The 22474-nt window shown below is 36.9% G+C and overlaps 1 protein-coding gene, 1 non-coding gene and 1 pseudogene across 2 annotated transcripts; 1 reads left to right on the top strand and 2 right to left on the bottom strand.

Moving 5' to 3' along the window:
• Positions 1 to 785: 785 nt before the first annotated feature.
• Positions 786 to 1428, bottom strand: LOC132054366 (uncharacterized). The gene is made up of 2 exons (XM_059446396.1): positions 1074 to 1428; positions 786 to 963 (listed from the first exon to the last, which is right to left on the bottom strand). The coding sequence occupies exons 1-2, from the start codon at positions 1399 to 1401 to the stop codon at positions 947 to 949; spliced, it is 345 nt and encodes a 114-aa protein (XP_059302379.1). The 5' UTR covers positions 1402 to 1428; the 3' UTR covers positions 786 to 946.
• Positions 1429 to 6332: 4904 nt separating this feature from the next.
• LOC132054365 (guanylyl cyclase 1-like) overlaps positions 6333 to 22474 on the top strand; it is an 81074-nt pseudogene continuing 64932 nt past the window's right edge.
• Positions 16411 to 16516, bottom strand: LOC132055014 (small nucleolar RNA R71). The gene has a single exon (XR_009414480.1). It is a non-coding gene; the product is annotated as a small nucleolar RNA R71 (small nucleolar RNA).

Raw genomic sequence — 22474 nt, 5'->3', positions numbered from 1 at the left:
GGGTCGCTCAGACCCTTTGCACTTTAATGTTGACGTCATGAAGAGACGGATTAAGGGTTAATTGTCTGATCAGGATTACGCCTTTTAAGTGCCGGTCATTAGCCTCTAGTTTAGGTGGTGACAACGAAAAATATATGTACTGTATATTACAAACTAAGCAAGCAACTTATTATCCAAATAAGGTAAAAATTTATCCGTACCCAATGTTTACACCAAGCCAATGAGTGAGAATATTCGTCTTTCTTACGCCTATTTATTGAATGATACTCCGTAGTATATATTATCACTTTAAATTTTCACTGCTAAGGTTAGCTTATTGTATTTGGTGTACATACCGGGAGAGGGTAAGCATTTACCCTCTAATATGTTTGGTCTAAATATACTACAATGGTACTCGAAATGATTAACGGTGTGCATGTATCCAAGCTCAAGATAGATAATTTAAAAGCCTTTTAGTTTACAGAAATTAACAAGATATAGATAATACTTTCTCCGTTTCAATTTATTTGTCTTACTTTCCTTTTTAGTCTGCTTAAAAAAGAATGTCTTTTTATTTTTATATTGGCAACTCTTTAATTCCAACTTTCCTGATGACATATTCAAAACCACAAAATTTAAAAGATATTTTGGTAGATTCTACATATCTTTAGTTTAAGACCACAAGATTTATATATAAGGCTTCTTTACTTTCTTAAACTCTGTGCTAAGTCAAAACTAGACAAATAGATTGAAACGGAGGAGCAAGAAAGTTGCAAATCACTAATGAAAAGGATAAGAGCATCATCTCCACTGAACAAGAGAAAACACCAGATATTATTATACTAATCAGAAAGCGTACATGACAATTGATTATAAGTTAAGGCACAGTAACTGAAGCACACAGTAGTGCCACCAAACATAAGTACATAACATCGATCCAAGTAACACATCAAGTAGTCTTCAGTCTTCAAGGCATTGTGTAAGCTGCAAAGCAGGACAATATCAGGTTTTAGTATTGAGAAACTACATAGTAATATCAAAGATATGAAACAATTTTATGAGAATTAAGAATATATAGTATAAAAATGACATACGTCCACACTTGTAGCCAACGGGACGATTGGCGAGGTTGCAGCGCTTGGGGATAGTTATAGCAACTTCAGGCTTGGCTCCAGAGCTCTTAGCAGTATTTGAGAGCATAACAGCACAGAGACATTTCGGGTTCTGCCCTATTTTCTGTATCTGTAAACAGCAGCTCCTGGAAACGGATGCATCTTCATCCGATGCAGCTTCTGCACAAGGAATCAGTTTCATTGCTTCCATATCAGGAGAATTTCTCCCGCATTCACCCGCTCCATCAGCTGAACTGAATCCAGCAATTCCAAATAGCACAAGAAATCCGACAACGCACAAGTACTTCATTTTCAGTAATATTTGTTCTTACAAGTTGTTATTGTTGCTCCTCCATGGTCTTTATTTATATTGAACATGTAGTCTAGCTGACGCATGACACGTGAATTCCACAAAATACCATAGTGGGAAAGGCACTAAAGCATACTCTATTTCTAATGATGCAGCAAATTCATTATTAACATTGCCATCATTTGAGATGCATTAAGAGGTGTTCACATTGTCAAATCATGACACTTAAAAACAAGTCAGATTATAGTATAGCAATATATAAATAGAATTTATCATCTCACCTACCAAGATAAGATGAGTACTTTAAAAACTTGGCAATCTTTAAGTGCATTAAGTTAATTACCGGCCTATATGTCAATACCTAGTTAACAAACTGCTTTAGTAAAGGTTTTGCACAGACTCAAATGCTTACTCCATTAACATATACTCCCTCCGTTCGTTTTTACTTATTCACTTTTAGCTATGCACTCCTCTTAAGAAATAATAAATGAAGTGCATGATTTACCAATGTACCGATATTAATTGGTGCATATTTTTATTGGATTTAAAAAATGATTTGAAGTGAGTATTTAATACTATGGGTAAAACAGGAAAAAATAAATTGTCTTGTCTTGATATGCTAAAAGTGACAAGTAAAAGTGAAAATCTATTTTTAGAATACTGAACAAGTAAAAGTGAACGGAGGGAGTAAAATACAGTAAACAATTCATCATTTTTTCCAGTGGAATTCCAATTAAATCTACATCCTTGAACCAAGGTTTGCTTCAGAGTAGATAGACACTCAGTTATCTTACTATATTGACCAACTAGTAAAATAGCCTGCGCTCCGCGCTGTCATAAGAAAAAAATATGCATTCGCTTTATGAAAGAAAACCACTTCTTTTTCATATTCTTTTTCCTTATTGTTATTTTTTTCTTTCTTTTCGTATTTCTTGATCTCCCTCTCAATTCTCCATTCATAAATAAGCTCCTACTCTAGGAAATTTGCTATTTCCGTTCTGTGTTTTACTTTCTTTTTGCTTATTTGTTCTTACTCTTTTCAGCCATTCTTTTTATTACCTTTTTTTTCTAAAGAAAAACGAAAGGGTAAACTGACTTTATCTTTTAAGTCTAGGAAACAATATCAACAATCTTTCATCACAACTATTGTAAGCATAAGTTGCAAAAAATTATAGAAACACAATAATTAATATTGCTCTTGACCGTAACATCAGTATTAGAATCCATCTATAACCTATCCATGAACCAAGTAATAACCATATGTACAAAGGTAAAAAATTCATCAGTACTCAGTGTTTATACCAAGTTAATAGATGCATGATGTTTTTGCATATAGAAGTTTAACATGACTAACTAAATGCATTCTTAGCTCATTAAATCACTTAACTACAGTAAATTACATGATTTGGTGTAAACATCTCGTGGATAAGTATTTAGCGAGTGCAATGCCACAATGATTATTGCTTATTCAAAACATTTGAAATCTGAGATAGAAACACAATTGGAGCGCATGAGTTTGTGAGCTGCTGAATTTTAAAAGATACATGTACCACTCTACGCATATCTTGCACCTATAAGAAAGCATAAAATGACCATTAGTTGAAATGAAACAAATAGAAGATTTACACTTTATAAGAATTTAAGCTGAAAGCAAAAAAAGGGATGAAATTCATTTACTCATATCAAAACAAGCTGAAAGATAAGTTTGTATATATAACATGTTCAAGATTTGATGCTAAAAACCCTTTGAAATTCCATAATTAAGAATGGACTCTTTCCATTTTCCATACTAATTGAAAGAATGTGTTTGTGCTAATATTTCTGCGTGGGCTTTCCCGTTCAAAATCAAACGGTTAGCTTTATTAGGCAGAGCAAAGATGAATCTTTATGGGCAACTAACTACTCAAAAATTAATGGGCAAGTAAATACTCAAGATTAATGGGTAGGTAACTGCACAATATGAAAGAAAAAACTGGCGACGTAACTTCTATTTGCTACCTTAAGTGATGTGCCATTTAGTTGTTGCAAAACGTTTCATTCATCTGTGGAAGTAAAAACTTCAGCACATTTACCATAGTAAAGAGAGTTTAATGAGTAATTGTTGTTGTTTTTTTACATAGCACATAAATGGGAAAAAATAGGAAAAAGGCCAAAAAAAGGAGAAAAAAGATAAATATCACCGGTGGCCATAGAGAGGTGCCACATCACCTTGTCTATCCCTAGCTTTATATTATATATAGATATGAAGTCTTTAAGCTGTAAGCTAAAATATATTCCTAATCAACAGATTTCAGTTCAATTAAATTTTGATGCCCGTAAAACATTCATTAGATGCATATACAGTCAAACCTCTCTATCATTCGTTATAATAGCATTTAACTATAACGACCTGATTTTCTTCGGAACCTATTTTTCATGTTATATTTTACTTCTCTATAATAACATTCTGCCTCTAACAGCAATGGCATCGATTATAGCGGTACACTCTTTGTAAAATTACCTCTCTATAACAGCCATACTCAAATACCGTGTAATAATATTTTGTAAGAAATATATTATGTGACAACAAAAGCGTCGATGAAGAGCCTCAACCTACTGCTACTTGGAGATAAAAGAGTCATCTGTTAAGCACTTAGATAGCCTTCAAGGGAAAGCTATTGAATTTCCTTTTGCCGAAAGTTTGGAGAAAATTATTCGTTAGTTCAAGCGTTATATTATCATTAAGAGACTAGAATTTACGAAACAACCTACAGTTGTAGAGTTCTTACGTAAAACTTGAAATATTTAAATTCTCAATTAATTTAAAATGCATATGTTCCATAGATTTTAATTCTTTATCTATGTGGTACAACTAGTTATGGATTTAGTAGTAATTTATTAGTCTTTTCAATTTTTAATTTATGAGATATGAATATCAATTGAGATTTTAAAATTTACAAATATATTGTTTTCGTTTATAACATAAAAAGTACAAAAGTTAATTGTTTGCGTACTTTTGTTTATAACAGCTAAATGAGATCTAACTATCGAATGCCAGTATGCATACATAACAGCGCCCCACTATAACAGTCATGAAATTTTCGGACAAACGCTGTCACTATAGAGAGGTTTGACTGTACTCTACTTTATAGTATCAAAGTAATTGATCAAAATAGCCAACTAGCATTAGTGCAATTTCTATGATGTGGCTAGTTTAAAACTTTTAAGGTCAGTCTCCGTTCTTAATGTCCTTAAATTGCGCCATGAAAATATATACTTTTGCATTTCTCTCCTTGTCTTTCAGATAAGCGATGCTGCACTGAAAAACATAACCTGTGGTGGAGCCAGAATTTTCAATAAAGAGGTTCAAAATATGAAAAAATAAACACACGAAGAACCCAAGGGGATTCAATATCTACTATATATGTCATCATAAAAATATTTTTTTAACTTTGAATATACAATGTAATTTTTCGCTCTTGCTTCCACCTAGCTCCGCTCCTGAACATAACCCTCAAAACTCAGACAGTGAAGGGGATAAATATATAGAAACAAGAATTTGGAGGTATATATTGAGCCGTTTTTAGGGAGCAATGCAATTTCTTAAATAGGAATTAGTTAGTGGTATTTATACATTCAAAATATGTTGATCTGACGAAATAAGAAGACTAACAACACCACATGCCAAGAAAAAAACAAAGTACAAAAACAACGCGGTTGCGGGAATCTAACCCGCGTGACAGGCCGGAATACTTACCACTATACTACAACGACCTATTGTTTGAGAAACTCTACTCTAAAATATTTAATGAGCATAAGGAAAGAAAGAGGGGAAAAAGAGCGAAATATCCCCGTCACCCGAAAGTGTTAGAGGTTTTGCCCTGATTTTCGTTCCAAATTTGAGTTTTACTTTTCCCTTGAAGGAAAGTCAAAGTATTACTATAATTGCTTTTACTTTTTCTGAAAGAAAAATATAGTTTTCTTCGATATTTGACTAATTCTTGTCTTGGAGGAAAAGTTTTGTACATGTATAAATTGAAGACGTCCTTCCCACAACTAGAACACAATAACATTCATAATATAGTCACTAAAGAGTCTTGTTTATAGGGAGATTATTCTCTCCATATTTTTAATGCCTTCTTTTAAATTAGGTTTTTTAATATGTAGGTCACTTGACCAAACCATATTATAATATTATGTTTTTTAGTATATTTTCTTTGTTATCCGATTTATCGTCGTTCAAGATTTGTAAATTATTAGCTTCCGCATGACGTCATGATTATTTCGATCACAGTAGAGAGAGAGAGAGAGAGAGAGCGCGCGCGGAGGGCTTCCCTTTATTTCTTACAAAACTTTTTCTTTGTCAACGCCTCATCAAAGGTACTTTCTTTTAATTCTTTTCAAAAAAATTGGGCATGGGGAGGCGGGCTCGCGAACAGTTTGTGAAATTTTGAATGTCGAATTAATTCTGTTGTCCATAATCTACAAAAGCATGGTCTTGCTGCAATTATTAAATGTGTAATAGCCATTTATAAAAAGGTGTCGACATTGTGGTCAAACTTAACTTCTATAACCAATTTTGTAAATGTTGACATTCTGATCACATTGTTAGAATGGAAGTATTTGAACCGAATGGAAGTATGTATTTTTGGTGTAAGCAGAAAATACCATGTTGTTTCGACAGTAGACTTTTTTTTCCTTTTTGATAACTATTTAATTTCACATTTTGATTATCTTTAGTTTAAAACCACAAAAATTAAAAAATTTATTTGCTTTCTTAAATTTCGTGTCAAGTCAAATCTAGACAAACAAATTGAAACAGAGGGAATACATATTTTTTGACATTGACTTGGTATTTATTAATGAATCTTTTCACTTATCATAAACTAGAAATTCTTTTGGTTTGAGATTTAAATGTTTAGTGACTTAACAAACTATATATCTCATATCAGATGTGGCCATTATATGTTTTGTTGAGCAAGTTTTTGGGAACAGAAGAAGATAATACCGAAAATCAGGATTAAGTTTGGTAGAATCCTTGCTCTTCAAACAATTATCGGATCAAGACAAATTCAATGATACAGTGCTCTCCCACTCATGGTTTGTCGAGGTGAGTCAGTTGTTGGAAATCTTATGAAAAATACTTGATCACGAACGCTGTAGGAGATTCTTCAAAGCTTGAGGCATGTCAGTTAACACACTGTCCTTAAGCATATTTCACCCGGTATAGCTGTATCCCCCAGGATTCAACAGGCTCTTCTAATACAAAACTAGGAGTCATAATCTAACAAAGACTAAGAAAAAGAAAACCTAGCACAATATTATTTGGGAAGAAGAAATTTCTCTTAATATATCTATTCACTAAAAATATAGGACAATTATATATAGGTTGGAGAACTCAAAAGAGAATAGAATATCATACTTAGGAATTGACCTTTGCTGCTACGGTTAAGAAGAGGTTTTAATATGCTAATAGAGTGGTTTTCTTAAAGTAAAAATAACGGATAAATTATAATGGATAATAACTGATAAATTGTGTGTAACCACATCCATTTGCTAACGTTAGGATAGAATGATTCATCATCATATTGAATACTCATTAATAAGGTATTAAGGAATGAACCTAGACATAAATAAAAATATTTCTTTTTGATATATTGAAATTATTTTATCAACAATCCCCCACATATCTCAAAAAGAATATTAAGAAATGGAATGAAATAAGAAGAGTTTGTTGGATTTTCACATATGAGTACAATGCGTCGAATCTGGTGTTTCGTAGACTATGAACCAGACCTAGATAAAATAAAATTAAACTTACAGAATAATTGGCGAAGTTTAGAACTTCTACGAACCAAGAATTCTTTTGTAAGCCCATAGTCTTATTCTATCACATTATACTCGTACAATCTTTGTCGTTATTGCGGTTTTGCGCTAAGAGGCCATGCGCGTGTCCTAGTATTCATGAGTGCTCTAGAAATCTGTCTCAATTTCATAGGAGCGGCACCACTCCACACTCATATAGTTCCAATCATCAAGTGTATTCTACAGAGCAATACACCACATATAAAGTATGTGAATTGGATTAAGAGTTTAACTCAACCTCACTTTGCCTTGTAGTCTTGCACTATATTCGCACACCATAGGAGGGACATATTTTAATGGTGCATACTTGATCAAATAGTGACTTGTTATTACCCATATGCACCTAGTTCATGGGATCTCCAATCACATAGGTTGGGTTACCATCATTGTTGATCTTCTTAAGTTGACAAAAGTCTCACTCCCCTCGATGTTTCTTATAGCCCGTGAATTGATCAAGTTCACCTCTAACTTCACATAATTAACTTACGTAAATAATTCCATTTCACAACAGCTCTTTTATCACATTGTGTCTCAAAGAAATATGTTTATTTTTTCCGATAAAAAAATTATTTTCACTACAGCTATTGCTGCTTGGAAACCACAATATATGAACACAAAATATATTGATTTAATTTCAATTAGAATACTCATTAAGAGGTTTCTTAACCACTTATCCTCATTACCAGCCAACTCCAAAACAACAAATTTTGTTTAGCTGATTCTCATGTTATGAACCCCCAACTAGAGGTAACAATATAACCACTTGTGACTTTTATCTCATCTTAATTTGAGATCTATTTAGCATCACTATATCCTTCTAGTATATCGGAAAGTTCACTATATTTAGTACCATAGTTGTGACACCTCTCAATTTTTTTCCTCCAAATCAAGTAGCATAACATTACACGACACACGTACACTTTCAAATATTTCAGTTTAAGAGATAATCTTTCTACAAGATAGTTGACCTCTGATTATATGAGAACATCTCAATATTAAATTGTAATAAATTATTAAAACCTTTACGGACTATTCAAATAGCCATATATGTTATCACAATTGAATTCCAATAAGATTTTATCATAGAACTCAAAGTTATTAGATCTCTGTTACAAGCAAACAAACACTAAACTGGAAAATATATAGATATAATGACTATTTAACTGACAGAAACGTTGTATTCAAATCTCATAACGAACTACTGTAATGGCTAACAAGAAACTGCCAAATTAACGTTCAAATGTTTAAAATTAACTAACATAGTAATGCCTCATTAATGTAATATTAAAATAGTAAATCTAGCCATGAATGTTTAAGATATCAGTTTTCCTTTTTCAACATAAGAAAGAACTAAAATTTGCATTTTCTGAAAAAAAGAAAGAAGTCTAACATGTCATAAGCCATATGAATCAGTCAAGTAAACAAAGTATTAACATTTTAATCTTGAAAATTATTAGGCACAGATAAATCATGGTTACAATACTCATCACCCACAAAAATGTTATTTTGTTAACATCTTATCAAATTCAAATAAAACCTTCACACACTTTTTCTAATAATTTCACATAAATCAAATTATTTCAACCATTAGGAACATGCACCACCTCAGGTAACGCTAATGTTTTTCAGATGTGAATTTAAGAAGATTTTTTTTTTTTTTTTGGCCATTCCAAGAATTTGAGTAGTTCTAGAATCATCAACATAATTAAATAATTTTTCTTCTTCAACTTGGGTGTAGAACACAAATTATGTTAGCATAAATATGTTTAGTAGCACCAAAGTCTAACACCCAATCTCTCACATTAGCCACAAGATTCGCTTGAGAAATGACCACAATAATTATATCGTCCGCTTAGTGAATTTTATTTTGCTTAGCGGGATTATCATTTCTCCGAATCTTCTTCCACATTGAAGGGTATGATGACTTAGCTTGCCACACTCAAAATAGAGTTTCATCACAATAAATATATATTAAAACATATGCATCTGCATTCAGCTTAACACCTCAAATATAAATTATTCACAAGACACTAACGATTTGAAAATTATTAGGAATTACCTAAAATAATATTACAACAACACAAATGTATACATACAAAAGGAGATGGTCCAATTTATTTCAAGCAATCAAAAATAATATAATTCAAGAATGCCCATAATAATCTTGCAAAGCTAAATGCTACAAAAGATTTCGATCTTCTGATCATCTTAATTAGTTAGCCTCATGTTTTATATACCGTAAGATGCTTTAAGCAAATATGTCTAAACATTTTTGTCTCTCAAGGGATCTGTTATATTATATTAAACAAGAATAAACCATAGTAAATTATTCACTCTTTCATGCTCAAAGGATCAACAATCATATACAACGATACACAAATTCATACATTCAAACTAGTTTATAATTGAAAACAATTTAAATTCATTATCTCGGATTTTCAAAAAATGTAATCGAAACATACCTTTACCTTATGGGAAGAATCGAAAATGAGGGAAAAACCTCTAAACCTTTGGATGGTCAATTAGAACAATGATTTCGACGTCGTCAACTAGATTCTCCGTAAGATTAGAATACGAAATATCCTTAAGATTGTTGGAAATCTTACGAAAAATACTTGATCACGAATGTTGTAGGAGATTCGATCTTCAAAGCTTGAGGCTTGTCAATTAAGACACTGCCCTTAAGGATATTTCACCTGGTATAGGTGTATCCCCCAGGATTCAACAAGCTCTTCTAGTACAAAAATAGGAGCCAGAATCTAACAAAGACTAAGAAAAATAAAACCCAGCACAATATTATTTGGGAAGAAGAAATTTCTTTTAATATATCTGTTTACCCCTAAAAAGGTAACAATTGAATTTATACGCGGTTTAAAGGATACGTGGTTTGATTAGTGGTCAACGTAATGAAGAAAGCAATAACAATCAATTGAATACAACAAATAAAGAAAGTAATAGCTCGTATCGTGTATATTTCCACTGGAAAATTGGTCTGGCCTCGAGTTTAGAACTGTGAACCTGAGCCAATTAGAAGAGAGCTTGAGCTGTCTTATGAGAGATGTTACAGAGTAAACGTGTGTTAAGAGTAAAAAATCAGGGCCTAAAATATGAGGGTTTCACCCCTTTTTATAGTTACAAGAATGAGCCTCTCTTTAAACCCTAAAAGCCTGATAAAACCCTAACTAAAGGCGGCGTCTCCACAGCTGTCCGCGTAACGGACGGCGTAACGGGTGGCAATAAATCCAGCTCGTAACTATCACACCCCCGATGAGGAGTATGACAGGCTCCGACCCGTAGGCCGAAGTCACCTAACTTAACCGTTACTTGGACTTCACGTGCCAGAACTCAAAGAATATTTGCTCGCGGAAAGGAAAGGTAACATAGAAAAATACTTAATAATTCAACACACATGTACATAAGTGACCGGCAAGGTCGCTACACATAAAGTATATCATTAAGCCGACAAGGCTATCAGAAACGTATCAAGAAGCCAAAACAGGGCCGACAACGCCACACATAATAATTACATATCCCACAATGTCCATGAGCCTCTAAGAGCATACTTATATACATATATTAAACCAACAGAAAGTACCCAAAAGAAAGCAAGCCCGGAGTAGTGGCACTTGCAACACCGCTAGATACGGAGAGTCCCTGCGGGGTTGCTCCTCGATAAATCGTCGAGTGCAAAAGACGAAATGTAGCGTCCCGTGCAATGGGACGTCAGTACGGATAAAAGTACTGAGTATGTAAGGCAGGAAGGAAACAACATAATTAAGATAAAATGTGACATTAATATAGGCAAAAGAAAACCGAACATCTGGAAATGGCACAAATGCAATGCATGATAAAATCATTTGAAAGCTCATATATATGTGTATATATATATATATATATATATATATATATATATATATATATATATATATATATATATATATATATATCCGTATGTAATAGATAGTATCCATGCCGCCGTAAGGGCTCCGTGTCATATATGTAAAATCATGCCCAGCCATTAAGGCTCGGTGTTATCATCATTAGCCCGCGTCGGGCCTCCCGCGTCCGGGCAATATCATAACATGCCATCGCGGTGGTGTGCGCATCTACGCGCCATGCCCGGCCGACTATAGCGCTGCACGGTGTAGTAAAATAGTGCAATACATTTATATATACGTATATACCATTATTGGACTGAACTGAAAACAAGGGACTGCGCAGAGTTCCGCTTTCCTTCCGCGATGCGGAAGGAAAGCGCAAGGTTCTGAGGGCTTCCGCTTTTCTTCCACGATGCGGAAGGAAAGCGCAATGTCCTGAAGTTTTCTGCGCAAAACTCTGTTTTCCTTCCGCAGCAATGTTCTGAGGCTGGTTTTGAATGAGAAATCAAGGATCTGATTCTTGGCCTTTCGGGGTGACATAAGGTCATTAACCCCCGAATAGTTTATGGATTTCATATCGAGTCCAAAGGATTAATCGATGACGATGAGTGAAATAATGTCTTAAAACCAATCAAACGATAAAACCTTAAGATTGAAAATACAAAGCATAAGAATGAAATGGAATTTGTTATGGAACGCTCGTGTTTATGTACTAATTGGATTCGTGCCAAGGGAAGAGAGAAACGAAGACCTTACATACCTTATCCGTCGAGCCACCACTTAAAGAATTCTTTATATCGAGGCTTGCCCTTCACCCGAGCCTATAAATATATATCGAGAAATATATTAGTAATCATATTTTCATCGCCTTTCCATCAACTCATAAGTACTGATCACGGAAGACTAAGTTTAGGTTTAAAATTTGGGCAAAGCACCTCCTATATCGTCGACTTCCTCCAAATGCTAAAACAACTTCCAAACAATACCAACAACATTAACAACAACATCCTCAACATTCCACAAGACAATTATATATATTTTTCATACAAACTTCTCTTCAAACTTCATCCATAAGCCAACAACCTCAACACAACAACCTATGACTTTTATTCTTACAACTATTCCTTGATCAAGGTTAATAAAGGAAGAAATTCAGGGATTCATACCTTATATCTACTAAAGTGGCAAGATCTTCCATAATCACTTGTTCCCAAGCTAACTCTAACATAAAACGATATGATAATCGCGACTACAAGTTGTTCGGTCTTCGATTAGTACTCCGGAGCTTGAATTTTGCTCAAAATCCTCACTTTTATGTAATATTGGAGAGCCTTTGTGGAGCTGAATTTTCTGGAAATTTTTGGATGACAAAATGAGGTTTTAACCCTTTATATAGGGGCTGAGGCGGCGGCACTGTAGCAGTACTGTAGCAGTTCTGTTTCTGCTTCATCAGCTCAGTTTGTAACGTCTATAATTCTCTACTCCGATATCCTATCGACGAGCGGCTTGTTGCATTATAATCTAGACTTGACGAACTTCATTTTAGGATTTTGAAACACCTTAAAACTCCTAATACACATGGAGATATGCCCCTCCAAAGTTGACTCAAAATCCTGTTCCAAATTTTTTGACAAACTTAATTTCCTTGATTTGCTTGGTCCCCGAGTCTTCCATAGATTATTATATGAACTCAAACCCTCGTAACCATGAGATGAATGCGCCACGTCTAGACTTAACCAACTACTTCCCGATAGATTTCACGTACACGACTATGAGGTGTAACAGTAACAGATTCCTCGCATGTGTTGACTGGCGTCTTTTGGGTCTCCAGTGTCATTCGGCTTCTGGTGTCTTCGGTTTAATGGGCAAATGACCCCTTATACATTAACTCATCCGAACCACCTAACTCAATCCAACGTAACAACTGTCTGCGTTTATATTTTCCTCCGACACCTTATGGCACTTTACAACGATTTTTATTGTATACGGATAGTCCCCATACTTCCCGACTCAAAGTCTATCAGAGTGATGGGAAGTGGAATGATAACTGCGGTATCTTCTTTTGTAAGTTTCGAAATAGGCGGGAAAACAAATGTCCTTTCACATCATGTCCGTCTGACTTCGGACATGTCTAACTTCTTGATTGGACGTACCTTCGGTTCTCTGATTGATGCATTTTCGCCATAATTACTCTCCCTCTATAACAACCCGATTCCCTTCATTTTTCACCACTTACTTCTCGATTATTTACTCCTCGTTCTTCACTCTGGCCTTCCTTCAACCATTCATCTAAAGCCTTCAAATCTTTATATTTTCTTTAAATCCTCACTAGAGACCTTCAAATCTTTATATTTCTTTCAAATCTTCATATTTTCTTCAAATCTTCATCAGAAACCTTCAAATCTTCATATATATCTTCAAATATTCAAAAATGGCAACAAACTCCCGATCTTCTTCTAGAAACGCTTCATCGGCTGCTTCTCTTCCTCCGACGGCCGATGTCATCGCTAGCTCCGGGGTTACCGCTCGAACTGAACCCTTCGAATCTCGCCCTCATAAGATATTCTGCCTGCACACTTCTACTTTGACACCGAGTTTGCCGTCGAGGCAGCCATGAAAAAATTTGACAGAGGCTTTGATGTTCGATGATACCCTTCTTCGATCAAGGCGATGGACCTCCTGCGAGTCCAAATCTAATGTAGTTGGACATACTGTCTTTCAGAGATCATTATTCCGGGTCAGGACGATGACATCACCACCTTCGTGGAGGGATACTTAAATGTTTACACTTATCCCTTCATGTTAAAACTTGATACCCCAATCGTTTAGGTCATTCTTGATATGTGCCAAACGTATAATTTGTGCCTTGCACAATCGGCCGAATGTTTGGATGATCGCAACTTGCCTCCACTTTTTGGCGAACAATATTAATGCGAAATTCACTTTGCACCATTTGATCCGACTGTATTGCCTGCGTGTCTTCTATGGTGGGGTCGTAAAGCTTTCCAAATGAGGGAAACACCCTATTCTCTCTAGCGTCGGTGAAAATAGAGACCGAGGTTGGGTGGTGCATTTTGTCAGGGTCAAAACTGCGGAGATAATTCCAAAGGGATCCATGCCATTCCCCCGAGCAGTGGAATGATAAACGTAAGCATTAGATAACTTTATTCTCTCTGTGTGCTTTTAACTGTTCATCTAATTCTCTTTTATTTTCCACGATCATGGAGGGTGCATGGATCCCAAGACGTGGAAAGGAAATAGAAAATTTCCACGATTGGGTGGAGGGCATTATGCCAATGCCAATGCACGAAGGAAAGAGCTATTCGAAAAGTGGGTAGCAAGAAAATGATGAAATCTCTTTTTTTTTCTTTTTTGACCAACTTCGTTGTTGGCCGACGTTGTTTTTAAGTGTTTTTATATCGTTTCTTATGTTAATTTGATTTTTGTAGGGTTGGTTGACTAGGAACGAAAATAAAGAAAATCGCTGAAAACGGACAACTTTGGAGCTAAAGGACGGTCCGTAACATGTGTTATGGACCGTAACGTGGATTCGGAACATGAGAGGAAATTCCAGTAAAATGATTATGGATGTCCAACATTACAACTTAGAAGGACGGTCCGTAACGCATCGTTACGGGTCGTAACGTGGAGCGTAATGCATGGCAAGAAGATATTCACTAAAGACTTGAGGCTGAGATCCGCTGGGTGATACGGACCGTAACCTGTGTTACGGTCCGTCGAAGGAAGCCATAACGGGTGACCTAATATTGAGCTAACAAAGGACGGACCGTAACACGTGTTACGGTCCGTAACGCTGACGCGAAGGGTATTTTTGTCCAGGACTGTGACGTGTTTTTTGGATCCTATAAATAGTTTCTTCTAGGTTTTCCAGAAATTTATCACTCATTAGAGAGCATTAAATTGTTGTGAAGTTGTTGGAGCATTAAAGGCTAAAACTTCATCCTTAGTTCATATTTATTCCCATTGTAAGTTACATTATGTCTTCTTTTAAGCTTTCTTTGTTGAACAAAAGTATGAGTAGCTAATTCTAATTCTAAGGTTATGGACCCTATGATGGGTATTATGTGAATGGGTTTCTACAATTGATATATGCATAATGGTTGTTGGTGTTTATTCAATCTTTGTGTTTTAGTGTTGGGTAATGATTGCAAGCATTAGCCTAAGCCATTATTCTAACTTTTCTTGGGAAAGTGGGTTAGAATTGGTAAGATTGAATAACAATAACTCGGGGCGTTAACCCTCGTTTAATAGACTAACTTAGGGATAAGAACAAGTCTAATTGGCATTATTGATCATTCTTCGATATCAACTCTTTTATATTTGGGAAAGTCATAAAGACGAAATACGGCCTAACTGTTGGGAAACATTAGGAAGTCTTTAAGAGATCAAGTGCAAATCCTTAGAACAACCATTAGAAGTATATCACATTGAAACCTGAAGCATAATATCTAATCAAAACGGGGAACACAACCTTAGTCTCTCTCTTGCGTTAATTACAATTCAAGTCATAGTGCTAGTTTATATTACAAAACAATTATCCCAAACTCTTAGGAATAGAATTAAAGCCTTTAAAGACCAGTATCACATATAATTAGTACCCTTTTCTATCCATATTCCCTATGGGATTCGACCCCAACCTTGTGTGGGTTACTATATTTCACAACGTCCGCTTTACGCCACTAATAGGTGTAATTTGAGCGTATTAAATTTTAGCGTCGTTGCTGGGGAATACGGTTTTGAAATTACTGATTGTTGTGTACTTTTCTTTAAACTTTTTCTATTCCATCACACCTTGTTTGCTGTTTTTGGTGAACCAGGTGAAAATGGCAGGAAGACACAATCGAAATCAAGGAAACCAAGGTGGGCTCCAGGTAAACCCACCACCACCGGAAGAGGAGGAGGAAGAGAATATATTTGCAGAATTCATGTGAAGCTGATTATGCTGCTGCTGTGGTCCCTCCTAGGACCGAAAATGCCACCTTCAAAATCTACAGCTCTATCTATCAGCTGTTGAAACTTAAAGGTTATTTCCAAAATTCTTCGGAGGATTGTCCAATTCGACATTTGAAGAACTTCCTGCACGTATGCTCTCAACAATCACAAGGTGTTGTTTCTGCTGATGCACTTCGATTACGGGTTTTCAAATATTCCTTGGCTGGAAAAGCAAGGGAATGGTATGAAAAGCTGCCCAGCAATTCTATTCACACCTGGAGCGAGCTAGCCAATATATTTTTGAAGAAGTGGTTTCCACCGAGCAAAAAGGCTGAACTTCGAGATAAGATCTTTAAGTTCAAACAGCTCCCGGGAGAACAATTATATTCTGCATGGGAGAGGTTCAAGTACTATCTAACTCAATCTCCAACTCACGGGTTTTTGGATAATATTCTTACGGAGAAGTTCTACAAAGTGTTGGATACGATGAATCAGATTGTTGTCAATACCGGTGGATGCTTCATGGACAAGTCATTTGTCAACATCACCAATTTGCTCGATAAGCTCACCACCCACAATCAAGCATGACATTCAAATGATATCGAGAGTTTGTCTTATGGTAGTCCCTCACTATCCGCTTTTGCAAAGGAGAACCATGAGAGAGATCATGCCTTTGCTCAATTGCAAAATACAGTGGATCTATTATCAAAGAAATTGGAAGAGAAGGATGCAAAGGGTGTAAATACTGTTGAAGAGATGCCACCTACACCACCAGGGATGTATCAAGTCCCTGAGGGGATGTACCAAGAGGGGCAACAATATTATGAAGATGCCAATTATGTCAACAACTCCCAAGGGGGTATCAGAGGCAAAATTATCAAGGTCCAGGACATCATCCATGGCAAAAGCCTCAACACCAATTTCAAAGGAACAATTACAACAGAAATGATCAGGGAAATTCCAATCAAGGGAATTACAATAACAACAACTATGGCAACAAGAGCTCTAACCCTATATTCCACCAAAGAGGCAATCATCAAATTCTCAGCAATGGAGAGACAATTCAGCTAGCAACTCTGCTAGCAATGCTGCTAATGATTCTGCTGAGCTGAAGAGCATGATACAGAAAATGCTAATGAACCAGGACAGAACTGAAAACACAATAAAGGGAATGTCTGAGGTTCAACTATCTCATTCAGCAGCCATCCAGAAGCTTGAATCACAATTTAGAGATCTTTCGAGAGAAGTGCATACTCCTCAACGTGGACAACTATCAAGTGATACAATTCCAAATCCGAAAGGTAGCGGGGTAAACTCTTTGGGGCATATAGCTGTTATTAGCACCCGAAGTGGAAAAATACTCCAAGGTACTGATAAAAAGGTGATTGATCTTGAGCCGATTGTTGAAGAAGAGGCAAAACCTAATGCGTTTGATGTTATTGTGGAAGATGAAACAGAGGGGGAAATCCCTATTATAGCTGAAGAGGAGCAGAGTCTTGAGAATCCTAAGGCAAAAGGAGGGAAAAATGAAAAGGGGAAGGCAAAAATTTCTGGAGCTCTTCGCCCTTTGACTCAATTGTTTAAATCTTCACCGCTTTTTCCTCAAAGGTTAGTGAGGATAACAAAGGATGAAAAGTGCTTGCGATTTTATGATCAACTCAAGCAATTGATTATGAACATTCCCTTCATGGATGCAGTCCAAGAGATGCCTGGGTTTGTTAAATATTTGAAGGATCTCTTAACAAAGAAGAAGAAGCCATTGAAATAAGACACTATGGGTATCACTCATCGTGTCAGTGCTGTTATTTCTAAGACCACGGTGCAAAAAAGAGAAGATCCTGGAGCATTCACCATTCCTTGCACTATAAGGCAGCAGGATTTTGCCAAGGCTTTGAGTGATAACGAGGCTAGAATAAATCTTATGCCCCTTGAGATTTTCAAGAGGTCAGGTCTGGGGATGCCAAGGCCCACTACCATGAGATTGCAAATGGCTGAGAGATCGATAGAAAGGCCAGTTGGGGTGGTTGATGATGTGCTTGTTCGAATTGGGGAATTCCTTCTGCCGATAGATTTCGTGATTCTTGATTGTGCTGTTGATCAAGAAATTCCTATTATTCTAGGGAGACCTTTCCTTGCTACAGGGAGGGCTCTTATGGATTCAGAAAAGAATGAGATCAAGTTCCGGGTTAATGATGAGGAGGTGACTTTTCAAGCCAGCAAGGGTATGAAGTTACCCAGTATTTATCAAAACATTTCGGTTATTAATTCTTTCGATGTGGTGGATGAAGCGGTAGAGTTCAAGATGGAAGAAGAATGCTTGGGTGAAGCATTATCGGCCATCTTGGTAAATTTTGATGCAGAAGAGATGGAGGGATATATTGAAACGGTAAACTCACTCACCGGTTTGGGTTCTTACTCTTATGAGCCCAAGAGATTGTCTCTTGATCTAGAGAAGTGAACAACTCCTCCGGCAAAACCTTCAATTATCGAGCCACTAGAGTTAGAACTCAAGAAACTTCCATCCCATCTTAGATATGAGTTTCTCGGAGCAAATAGTACCCTTCTAGTTATTGTGTCATCACTTCTGAATGAGGGCCAGACTCAAAGACTTCTCGCAGTTTTGAGGAAACATTTGAGGGCATTGGGTTGGACTATTGCAGACATCCGGGGGATTCCCTCCGGAATTTATGAGCACCGAATTCAGCTGGAAGAGGAGAGCTCACCAAGTGTTGAGCATCAGAGAAGATTGAATCCACCAATGAAAAAGGTGGTAAAGAAAGAGATTATTAAGTGGCTAGATGCTGGGGTGGTTTACCCGATTGCCAATAGTCCATGGGTGAGTCCAGTCCAATGTGTGCCAAAGAAGGGGGCATCACTGTTGTCCCTAATTCGAAAAATAAGTTGATACCTACACGAACTGTCACCGGTTGGAAACTTTGTATGGACTACAGAAAGTTAAACACTGCATCTTGCAATGACCATTTCCCTATGCCTTTTATTGATCAAATGCTTGATCGGCTAGCCGAAAGGTCTTATTATTGCTTCTTGGATGGGTACTCTGGGTACAATCAAATCAACATTACGTTGGAAGACCAACAAAAGACTACATTCACTTGTCCCTATGGGACATTCGCTTTCAGCAGAATGCCATTTGGTCTTTGCAATGCCCCAGCTACTTTCCAGCGATGTATGATGTCCATATTCTCCGATATGGTGGAAAACTTTCTTGAGGTCTTCATGGATGATTTCTCCATTGTGGGAGATTCATTCGATGAGTGTTTAGACCATCTTGATTAGGTGCTACAAAGGTGTGAAGAGACAAACCTAGTTCTTAACTAGGAGAAGTGTCATTTTATGATAAAGGAGGGAATTGTCCTTGGCCACAAGATTTCCGAGAAGGGGATTGAAGTTGACCAAACTAAGACTGATATGATTTCAAAACTCCCTCCACCTATCTCAGTTAAGGGGGTTCGGAGTTTCTTGGGACACGCTGGATTTTATAGAAGATTCATCAAAGACTTCTCGAAGATTGCAAATCCAATGTGCAAACTTTTGGAAAAGGAGTCGAAATTCAATTTTGATGAAAAGTGCATCAAGGCATTTGAAGAGTTGAAATTGAAATTGACTTCAGCCCCTATTGTTGTGTCTCTGGATTGGTCTCTACCTTTCAAATTGATGTGTGATGCTAGTGATCTTGCTATTGGTGTTGTGCTTGGTCACAGGCACAACAAAATCTTGCACCCAATTTATTATGCAAGAAAAACACTAAATGGAGCTCAAATGAATTATACAGTGACAGAGCAAGAGCTACTTGATATTGTCTATGCTTTCGAAAAGTTTCGAGCCTATTTGTTGGGTGCCAAGGTAGTAGTTCACACTGACCATGCTGCCTTGCGATATTTGATGGCTAAAAAGGATGCCAAGCCACGGTTGATTAGATGGGTTCTGTTGCTACAAGAGTTTAACTTTGAAGTCAAAGATCAAAAAGGGTCAGAGAATCAAGTGGCTGACCATCTTTCCAGACTTGAAGAAGCAGGGAGACCAACTGATGTGCTAGATATTGATGACACTTTTTCGGATGAAAGAGTATTGGCGGTTTCCAATGATGTGGCACCATGGTATGAGATATTTCCAATTATTTGGTAACCGGCATTGTTCCTGAAGATTTGAAGGTATATCAAAAGAAGAAATTCTTGAGAGATTGCCGACAGTATTATTGGGATGAGCCTTATCTATTCCGGACTTGCGCAGACAATATTATCAGGAGATGTGTGGCTGAATCTGACGTGATGGAAATCTTGAAGGCTTGTCATGACTCTCCGGTTGGTGGACATCACAGTGGAAATAGAACTGCAGCCAAGGTGTTAGAATGTGGCTACTATTGGCCCGCTATCTATCGTGATGCGAATATGTTGGCACGTTCTTGTGATAAATGCCAGCGCCAAGGCACCATAGGTTGGAAGCATGAGACACCGATGAATTTTGTGCTTGAGGTGGAGCTCTTTGATGTTTGGGGCATTGATTTTATGGGGCCATTTGTGAGCTCATATGGCCTGAAATATATTCTCGTTGCTGTGGATTATGTCTCCAAATGGGTGGAAGCGGTGGCCTTGCCCAACAATGATGGGAGGAGAGTCATTGCTTTCCTAAAGAAAAACATCTTTACAAGATTTGGCACTCCTAGAGCCATTATTAGTGATGGTGGTTCTCACTTCTGCAACAAACCATTCGCTGATCTTCTTGAAAAATATGGCGTGCATCATAGGGTTACCACTCCATATCATCCTCAGACGAGTGGCCAGGTTGAAGTCTCTAATCGGGAGATAAAGAGCATCTTGGCAAAGACAATCAATGTGAATCGCACTGACTGGTCCAAAAAGTTAGATGATGCTTTATGGGCATATCGCACAGCTTTCAAAACGCCTATTGGGACTTCACCATATAAGCTGGTATTTGGGAAGGCATGTCATTTGCCTATTGAGCTTGAGCATAAGGCCCTTTGGGCATTGAAAAAGTTAAACATGGATTGGCATAAAGCAACCAAGCTGAGATTGTTTCAAATCAATGAGATGGATGAATTTAGGATACAATGCCTATGAAAGTGCAACATTGTACAAGGAAAAAATGAAATACTATCATGACTCGAAGATCCTCAAAAGGGATTTTCAGCCAAAGGATTTGGTACTGTTGTACAATTCGTGCCTAAAGTTCTTTCCGGGCAAGCTCAAGTCTCGATAGTCCGAGCCTTTCGAAATTGTCAGTGTTTCCCCAAATGGAAGCGTCATTGAAGTGAAAATCGAGGATGGCACTCGGACTTTTAAAGTAAATGCGCAGAGGGTGAAGCACTATCATTGGTGCATTGATGATGACAAAGTGGTTGATAGGTATCGTTTGAAACACGGTTCCTAAGCTAAAAATTGAGGTACCACGTCGTGCCGCGACATTAAATCAAGCGCTATATGGGAGGCAACCCACATTTACTACTTTATGTTATTTTAAATTTCGTATTTCCTTTGTTTTCTTTTATGTTTTTGATGTTTGCTGATGTGCTAGGATTCTCATGAAAGAGGAGGCAAAAAGAATAAGTGCTGGAGCTTGCACCAAAAGGACGCTCCATATTACAATGGCGTAACACATGTTACGACTCGTAATATAGAACGTAACAAAAGGAGTAGAAATGCTGAAATCACTGAAGGATGAGAGACCAGTGTTACGGTCCGTAACATGAACCGTCAAACTGCATTTCGGACCGTAACATTGAGTAGAACCTGTGCAACCACTGGAAATTTAGCATATGTTACGCCAGGTATTACGGTCCGTAACACGTGTTACGGTCCGTCTTTTTGCATTATTGCTAGGTCATTAATGAACTATGAAACGGGGTCGTTTGGATCGACCGTAACACGTGTTCCATCTCATAACACGCGTTACGCTCCGTATTTGGAAGCGTAACGATCGGCAAAGGTTTAAATACCTTGATCGACGGTTACACTTCTCATTTACACTAAAATTCAAAACTATATCCACTTCTCACCACACCAACATTCCCTACAACTTCTGCCTCTATCATCTCTTCATCTCTTCCTTACAACTTCCGCCATTTTAAGATGACTTCTCAAGTTTTCAAAAGCTCTCAATCGTTTTCTCTAAAATTCATCGCATAGGCAAGTTCTAAAGGTTCTCAAAGTTTCCATCAAATTATTCAATTCTTCTGCAATCAGGTATGTTAATGCTCTATGACTCCCTACTCGTTCATCTAGTGCAAGGATTGATATGTTCTTCCATGTTAACTTCGTATACCATGAAGGGTACGTGAAATTTCATTGATTATTGAACATGGATTGACTAAGGTGAGGGTTGGGTTTGGTATGATTGCTGATAGATTAGGACTCGTGGGC

This window comes from Lycium ferocissimum, chromosome 4 (genome assembly GCF_029784015.1).
Source record: "Lycium ferocissimum isolate CSIRO_LF1 chromosome 4, AGI_CSIRO_Lferr_CH_V1, whole genome shotgun sequence".
Lineage (NCBI taxonomy): Eukaryota > Viridiplantae > Streptophyta > Magnoliopsida > Solanales > Solanaceae > Lycium > Lycium ferocissimum.
This window is presented reverse-complemented; position numbering and strand designations above follow the sequence as displayed.

Coding starts and splice junctions, on each gene's coding strand:
- LOC132054366 (XM_059446396.1), bottom strand. CDS start 1,401: ATGAAGTACTTGTGCGTTGTCGGATTTCTTGTGCTATTTGGAATTGCT.